General features: G+C 34.2%; 1 protein-coding gene across 1 annotated transcript in view; it reads left to right on the top strand.

Annotated features, from left to right (window-relative positions):
• LOC107556683 (uncharacterized) overlaps nucleotides 1-6,734 on the top strand; it is a 20,047-nt gene extending 13,313 nt beyond the window's left edge. The window contains exons 11-14 of the mRNA XM_016239854.1: nucleotides 3,914-3,988; nucleotides 4,076-4,222; nucleotides 4,332-4,416; nucleotides 5,481-6,734. Of these exons, the coding sequence (XP_016095340.1) occupies nucleotides 3,914-3,988; nucleotides 4,076-4,222; nucleotides 4,332-4,416; nucleotides 5,481-5,544 (371 nt within the window). The 3' untranslated portion in view covers nucleotides 5,545-6,734. The remainder of the gene's footprint in view (nucleotides 1-3,913; nucleotides 3,989-4,075; nucleotides 4,223-4,331; nucleotides 4,417-5,480) is intronic.
• The last annotated feature ends 2,321 nt before the right edge of the window (nucleotides 6,735-9,055 follow it).

Here is a 9,055-nt window from a genome sequence, read left to right as displayed (position 1 = left end):
TATACAAATATATATATATATATATATATATATATATATATATATATATATATATATATATATATATAAACAAAAGCAGTCAAAAGTTCCAAGGTTAATTACAAGATTACATATTCAAAATGTGTCATTTGACTTATAATATGCAAAAAATATGTTCAAATACTCCATTTAAAGTCAAAGAGCTAAGCTTTTTTCACAGAATCTGTAGTTTTCTGTCACTTTTTGGATGTAGCAAAGCGCCTACAGATCTTGGTTGTGTTTACATTTTCTTCTGTCACTGGCCATAATTATGTCCTTGAAATCAGGATTAGTCATATAATAATGTCTTCAGAATCATTCATACATGTGAAAATTATGCACGCATATTAGTAAATGTACCTATTAATACTAAATGACACATTAGTACCTTTTGAAAGGTTACCGCTCCAGTGACTGCTTTTGTACCATTTTTTCTGCAGGCTTAGAGCACATAACTCCACATATTACTGACAGATCAATCTAGAAAATATGCCTCTATTGAAATGGTTAAAATACTAAAAATATTAAATTCCTGTCAAAAACCCAGAATGCATTACACATAGTTTTAAAACATGACAGTGTTGAACGCAAATTATCACATGCAATCTTTGTGGGAAAGGTTGAAGTAGATTCTAGTAGCATCTCGTTTGTGATGCTCTCTAGTGCCAGTTCAGTTTTTGCATAACAGTTCATGAAGAACAATTCTGTTTATGGAAAATCCATGATACATGCACAAACATGAGGAACACACCCGGAGAATTAAATCTGCTGGAATGACAGATGACTCATGATAGAGGTTAGATGTTTGGTTTGGATGATTTTAGGTTGTCACACTTTTTACTGGGTGTGAGATGACGGTTCCCACAGTCCTGAAAGACCTGGAAACATTTCAAATGTTGATTTTTATGCCATCAGAGTAATCAAAAAAATCATATAAAGTCATGAAAGAATCACGTATAAGTGGAAATATATGCTTAAATTCAAAGGTTTTGGGTCAGTATGATTTTTTTTTTTTTAAGAAATTATTATTTTTCAGCAAGGATGCATTAAATTAATCAAAAGTGACAGTAAAGACGTTTATAATGTTACAAAAGATTTCCATTTCAAATAAATGCTGTTCTTTTGAACTTTCTGTTCATCAAAGAATCCTAAAAAAAAAAATTTAGCATGGTTTCCACAAAAATATGAAGCGGTACAACAGTTTACAACACTGATAATAATCAGAAATGTTTCTTGAGCAGCAAATCAGCATATTAGAATGATTTCTGAAGATCATGTGAATATATATATATATATATATAAACAAAAGCAGTCAAAAGTTCCAAGGTTAATTACAAGATTACATATTCAAAATGTGTCATTTGACTTATAATATGCAAAAAATATGTTCAAATACTCCATTTAAAGTCAAAGAGCTAAGCTTTTTTCACAGAATCTGTAGTTTTCTGTCACTTTTTGGATGTAGCAAAGCGCCTACAGATCTTGGTTGTGTTTACATTTTCTTCTGTCACTGGCCATAATTATGTCCTTGAAATCAGGATTAGTCATATAATAATGTCTTCAGAATCATTCATACATGTGAAAATTATGCACGCATATTAGTAAATGTACCTATTAATACTAAATGACACATTAGTACCTTTTGAAAGGTTACCGCTCCAGTGACTGCTTTTGTACCATTTTTTCTGCAGGCTTAGAGCACATAACTCCACATATTACTGACAGATCAATCTAGAAAATATGCCTCTATTGAAATGGTTAAAATACTAAAAATATTAAATTCCTGTCAAAAACCCAGAATGCATTACACATAGTTTTAAAACATGACAGTGTTGAACGCAAATTATCACATGCAATCTTTGTGGGAAAGGTTGAAGTAGATTCTAGTAGCATCTCGTTTGTGATGCTCTCTAGTGCCAGTTCAGTTTTTGCATAACAGTTCATGAAGAACAATTCTGTTTATGGAAAATCCATGATACATGCACAAACATGAGGAACACACCCGGAGAATTAAATCTGCTGGAATGACAGATGACTCATGATAGAGGTTAGATGTTTGGTTTGGATGATTTTAGGTTGTCACACTTTTTACTGGGTGTGAGATGACGGTTCCCACAGTCCTGAAAGACCTGGAAACATTTCAAATGTTGATTTTTATGCCATCAGAGTAATCAAAAAAATCATATAAAGTCATGAAAGAATCACGTATAAGTGGAAATATATGCTTAAATTCAAAGGTTTTGGGTCAGTATGATTTTTTTTTTTTTAAGAAATTATTATTTTTCAGCAAGGATGCATTAAATTAATCAAAAGTGACAGTAAAGACGTTTATAATGTTACAAAAGATTTCCATTTCAAATAAATGCTGTTCTTTTGAACTTTCTGTTCATCAAAGAATCCTAAAAAAAAAAATTTAGCATGGTTTCCACAAAAATATGAAGCGGTACAACAGTTTACAACACTGATAATAATCAGAAATGTTTCTTGAGCAGCAAATCAGCATATTAGAATGATTTCTGAAGATCATGTGACACTGAAGACTGGAGTAATGATGCTGAAAATTCAGCTGTGCATCAGAGGAATAAATTACATCTTAAAACATATTCAAATAGAATATTGTTATTTGAAAATGTAATAATATTTCACAGTATTACTGTTTAAGAGAAAGGACCGCAGGCGCTTAGGAGGCTATAGTTCTCGCCCTGGAACGTCGGTCAGAACGTAGCACAGGAGGCAGGAAACAAATTGAACAGCTTACTGAATTTTTTTCAGCAGCACAGACATACATTAAACGGTATAGTAGTTGCAGCATGCGGTTACCCTCTTGATTTACTTTGTGTGGCTGCAAATACACAAAACAATACTAAATGTCACATAGCACCATTACTGATACAGTTTTATCAGTTGAACATAATGTTTAGCACCATACAAAGCTTAAACAGGCAAATTATAAGTTATAAATCACTATTCCTTACATATGAATTGGTACAGGACAAAGAATTATCTGTCTCAATGATACAGGAACAACACTCAAATCACCTACAAACACTGTGCATAATAATTCTGTACTGACGTTCATTGTTTCCTAATGACAAGGCATGACTCATCATTTTTCTCGAGTGGATTCATGAACCAATTACGCAATGATTTCTAAATCTACACATATATAATCAATCTCAAACAACTAAGGAATAATATAAACTCACTTTTCTCCAATGGACGCACACAGTTTTAATAATCACCACCAACACTGCATCGTGACTTCTGGAACCGTCTTCTGGTGGAGCACGACTGCTCATCACGTGCATAATCGTTTTTTGTGCATCCGCCAATGACCACTAGAAGGCGCTTTTGCGCTACCTTTGTAACAATTACTATTTTTTACTGAAGTTTTGATCAAATAAATGCAGCCTTGATGAGTACAAGAAACTTAAAAAATGTCAAATGGAATGTTTTACAGTATTTTTGCAGCCTTGAGCATAAGAGACTTCAAAAACATAAAAAAGTTTTCCAAAGTGTATATATTTTTCAGCTATGCTCAATTTTTAGTATTTCACTCTGTAAAAAAAATTCCTCATCACATACTGTAAAAGTCATGGAGAAATTGTGGAAAATAACTGGTCAGACCCGTCTGAAAACCCAAACGTTTTGAGTTAATATAAACCTTTTCATTTCAGAAAGATCAAGAAACATTAAATGTAATATTCAGTTTCTCATTTTTTTCATCCCTGTCTTTTGCATATAAGCTCACAGTTATGAAGTCTTATAACCTGCTTTAAAATGATCACATATTCTGCCTTTTTCTCTTTTTAAAGGGCGCTTGATATGTAAGATGTATCCAAAATTAAAGTCAACAATAAAAGTCATTCATCTCTGAAGTATTTCTCTCCCTCAGATTGCACCCAGGAGGAATTTGCTGGTTTATTAGAGCAGTTGTGTAACTGCGGGATCTCAAGCTTACATGTTAAAGGTAAGACACCTTAAAACGCACATTAATGGTGATCAAATGAAATTGTCTGGTAATGACAGTTTTTTCTTGTCTTTTCCCCCGTGTGAGGTGTGAAAGTGTCCTGCAAGGCGGGTCGGTTGTACTCGCAGGGGTCTGTTCTTGCTGTTTCTGACCAACAGAGGGGGCGAATCACTGAGATACTGAACCACAACAAGCTCTCGTGTTCAGCTGAACAGGGGCGACAGGTGCATGGAGGTACAGTACACACACATACACACACGTTAATGTTATGCTATGCTCTTATGGAAGTTCAGGGTATATTTTGGTCTGAAATAAGTAACCGTGTGTTTGTATGTGTTTGCAGCGGGGTCATCGGTCGCACTTGTGGTCGCAGCGCTCCTGCTGTTTGCACTGGGTGCTGCACTGTTTGTCTATTTGTACAAAAAAAGGTGAGGACAGATCAGTTTGTGTGTGTGTTTTGCATGAAACTCTCTGGTGATTCCTCTAGGTTTGGGCTGTCAGTTGATTAATTAAAAATGTGTGCCAATTAATAAATAATTTAATAGCAAGATATTGTTGTTCTTTTAAGTATTAAATGTTTTCATTTCATTTAATAAATTGAATCAATGTACTATTTAAAAGCAGTTCAGCTTTTTATTTAATTTTGAAAATAAAAATAGTACATTGAATTTCTAAATATTAAGTCATTTTTATTTAGGTCAATTAATACATTTAAATTAACATCAGTATGAAGTTTAAAAATAGTTCAACTTATTTTATTTTTTAAATATTAATTAATTTTAATTTATGCCAAATAATAAATTGAATTAATATCAAGCTACAGTAAAAAAAAATACTTTTTTCTATATTATTTTTAAATATTAAAATGTATGCAAATTGATATCAATATACTGTTAATATTGTTCGACTTAAAAAAAAGTTATATAATTTTTATTCATCCCACTTAATAAATTGAATTAACATCAAAATATAAAAAAAATTATTTAATTGTATTTATGCCAATGAATACATAATAATATCAGTATAGTTTACAAAATAGTTTATTTTAAAATATTAAATACATTTTATTCATGCCAGTTAATTAATTTAATTAATATCAATATACTGTTTAAAAGTAGTTAAATGTTTTTTAAAATATAAACTAATCACAAAATACTTGAAAAATGGCACATTTGAGAATTTTTTACACTTTTAAGACAGAGTACAGCTGTAGTTTTTAGACAATTAATGCAGTAAATCCACAGCATTCTTTTGAGTACTTTGGAGTAAATACTGTGCTACCATGAATATGGTCATCACTCTGTACCATCTCATATGGCATGGTATTACACTGTTCTAAGAGGACTTTATAATGCATTTACAGTCTTTGTTTTGGGATCAGCCCATTTGTAGGATGAACGTGTCCTTGTGCATCTTTAGCATTTGAAAAAAAAAAACACATATTATACTAAAACATGTTTCAACTCATTATGTGTACATGATCTTTTGGCAGGCGTCCTGCTGACTACCTCTCCATGCACCTGAGCGAACAGGCCGAGACGCCGCTGGAACTCTAGTGTGTTTGTATGAGCGTGCATGTGAGTGTGGGTGAATTTTGGTTGTTTGTTTATTATGAAGCTGAATGTGTTTTTACAGTTTTATCAAAATCTCTTTAATTATGCAATGTTGATAATCCGAAGATTTTATTAAGACATTCAGGATGTTTCATTTCTTTAGTGTGTGAATCAAATTTTCCAAAAATCATTCTTTTATTGAATTCAAAGTGTATTTTTGTTTCATAATGTGACTTTGAAGTACATACTCATCAGTTAGCAGTAAAGACTGTAAAAAAACAAAAAAGTAGAAATCAGCAAACATTAAATATGTGACACTTACCATAGTAAGCATACGCGTGATGCAAACATGCCACACATCATTATGTCACTCGAGGTACAAATTGTTGTTGACTTTAATCATTTCAAATCATAATTTTCAAAAATAAAGATTCATTCCACAATAAAGTTCAAGAGATTTTAAACCTTAACGTAGCAACACAGAACAGAATCTTTCCTCCTTCATGATTCTTTCTGCAGGTGTTGTGTTTATTTTATGTGTTTACAGAGTTTCTTTTATGCATCTGCACAGTATTATCAGTTGTTCTCAGGGTCGTCAGATCAGTGTTTGTGTGCAGTAAAGAGCTTCTGACCACAGACACATTTCTGTGTAGAACTAGTGTGCCATTACGGTAAGACAGAGCAAAACACATTACTTAAAGTTCACTGTTCGCGCAATTCATTTCCATTCTCAGTTGTTAATCTTATTAATTGTTAATTAGATATTAGAGTGTTCTGTCACTTAATTGTAATCCTAGGATTGCTCATGACTCTGAATTGTAAGGACAAGTCAGAGAGTCTGCTTGGCTTTTTAAAGACGTAGAGCAGAAAATCCCCACACAGGAAATAAAGGGTCGAGAAGACGAGGTATAATGTTGATGACTATTTTTGTCAGAGTAGAAGTGTAGAATTGCAGTGTGTTCCATTATGTTCATTTTGAAGGGTATTTTTTATTTTTTTTTGCATTTTGCGATTTTTCAAAACTAAAATACAATTTGGCAATTTTGCGTTCTCACTGGTTGCTTATAGGGTTTTAATGTAATTGATTATTGATTTAGTCTTTCATCATTGATTTTGATGATCTTATGTACATTTGGCAGAGGAAATTTTCTAAAATAATACAATCACAATAAATGTTTCTTTTTGTTAATATTGAATATATGCGTGTGTTTATTTAATTGTATTTATTTATTTATAATATATGCATTACCATTCAAACGTTTGGTTTTATATGATTTTTTTAAAGGGGTCATATGATGCGATTTCAATGTTTCCTTTCTCTTTGGAGTGTTACAAGCTCTTGGTGCATAAAGAAGATCTGTAAAGTTGCAAAGACTAAAGTCTCAAATCCAAAGAGATATTCTTTATAAAAGTTAAGACTCAACCACACCTACCTAAAACGGCTCGTTCTAACACGCCCCCACATGTCTACGTCACTATGTGGGAAGATTTGCATAACGCCGCCCAAATGTTCACGCAAAGAAAGAAGGCGTAACTTTTATTCTCACTGTAGTATTGTTGCTGCCGCCGCCATGTCGTGAAGGCACTGTGTGTTTCGTTGTGAAAGCGAAACTACTTTGTTTGGTCTTCCAAAAGAGGAGGATATCCGCTTCGTCATGCCTAGAGCTGATCCGTGCTGGTCGCTGAGGAAATACATCAACTTTGCGCTGTGGATCACCGGATCGGCTTTCACCGTGGACGAAGCGGAGTCCAGCCCGGGGTCGTCACATGTGGCTGCCGCAGGCCCGCCGGACGCTTCTTCGTCGAATCTGCCGGCCGCGCCGTTTTCAAGCCCGCCGCCTCTGCTCACTCAAGGCTGCCGTGTGACGCTGTGTTTCATTGTGAAAGAGAAACTACTTTGTTTGGTCTTCCAAAAATGGACACGACTAGAAATCAGTGGTTAAGTTGTATTTACAACACTGTTCCAGAACACTTCAACCCAAATATTCAGATGTGGGCTGGAAGACTGTTTCCTGATCCTGGGAGAGTAGACTACAATGCCGGCTGTTCTGACTCACAGATTGTAAGTAAGTTTTTTATATTTAAAGTGAGTTTTTTGAGCAGTGTAGAGTAGCACTGTTGTTTGTCATTTCTCCGATCACAAATGTAGACGTGGTTTTATGTTTACGCGGCGCGATGCAACGCAACACATAAAAAGACATTATAAGTCATTATAATCAGTAATTATGTCCCCACTGGATGCAACAAATGTCTCGTTTATAATGGGTTTTAATGTTTTTGTCTCGTCGCTCCGGCCGGACAGGGCATCATCACAGTATGGTGAGGGGCGGAACATTTCCTTCACACGCTTTAGGAATTCGGCCAATCACAACGCACTGGATAGCTGGCCAATCAGAGCACACCTCGCTTTTCAGACTGATGAGCTTTGTAAAAATCGACGCGTTTCAGAAAGGCGGGGCATAGAGGAGAAACAATAATGTACAGTATGTGGAAAATAATATGGTTTTTTTTACCTTAAACCGCATAAACACATTTTATTACACCAAATACACAAAATAATGTTCTTTTTAGCAACATCATTTGACCCCTTTAATGATTGTGGAAGTCTTTTTTGCTCACCAAGGATGCATTTATTTGAACAAAAATACAGTAAAAACAGCAATATTTTGAAATATTATTACAATGTAAAATAACAGTTTTCTATTTGAATGTATTGTAAAATGTAATTTATTTCTCTGATGCAAAGCTGAATTTTCAGCATCATTACTCCAGTCTTCAGTGTCACGCGATCCTTCAGAAATCATTCTAATATGCTGATTCTTATTATTATCAGTGTTGAAAACTGTTGTGCTGCTTCATATTTTTGTGGAAACCATGAAACATTTTTTTAAGGATTCTTAGATGAATAGAAAGTTCAGAAGAACAGCATTTATTTGAAATAGAAATCTTTTGTAACCTTATAAATGTCTTTACTGTCACTTTTGTTCAATTTAATGCATCCTTGGCCCCAAACTAACCCCATATTTATGTATTTATTTATTTTTAGAGGTCTGAATCATTGTGTCTCATTTGTCAGTCAGATTCTCTCTTTTCTCTTCCTGTTCTTTAATCAGCACTTCCTGTCCTGTCTGTATCGGATGCATCTTCTTAAGGCAAAGGCACACATATAACAGCCTAAATTGACTTTTACTGTTTTTTTCCTGTATTGCATATGCATTTTTTCCACACATGCATGACCTCAGGCTGTCTGTGTTAATTTCACACAGCTGTACTCGTGTGAAAATACGTGTTCTTGTGTTGTGAGTATTTGCACAGTCCAGTGCTTTATGTAAAGCGAGCGTGTGGAAGCGTGTGCATGTGTATGTATGTGGTTTTGTGCACATAAAGACAGCATGTCAGACGATGCTACACGTCAAAAGTGCATCTGTGGCCTGCTGCACAGGAAGAGAAGGAGGTGCAACAGGAAGGATAGAAAGAGAGGGAAAGAAAAAGACAGACGGTGCATGACAGAGAC

This window comes from Sinocyclocheilus grahami, unplaced genomic scaffold, assembly GCF_001515645.1.
Source record: "Sinocyclocheilus grahami isolate Dianchi unplaced genomic scaffold, SAMN03320097.WGS_v1.1 scaffold575.1, whole genome shotgun sequence".
NCBI classification, from domain to species: domain Eukaryota; kingdom Metazoa; phylum Chordata; class Actinopteri; order Cypriniformes; family Cyprinidae; genus Sinocyclocheilus; species Sinocyclocheilus grahami.
Note: the sequence above shows the minus strand (reverse complement) of the source record. Positions and strands in the feature narration are given on the sequence as shown.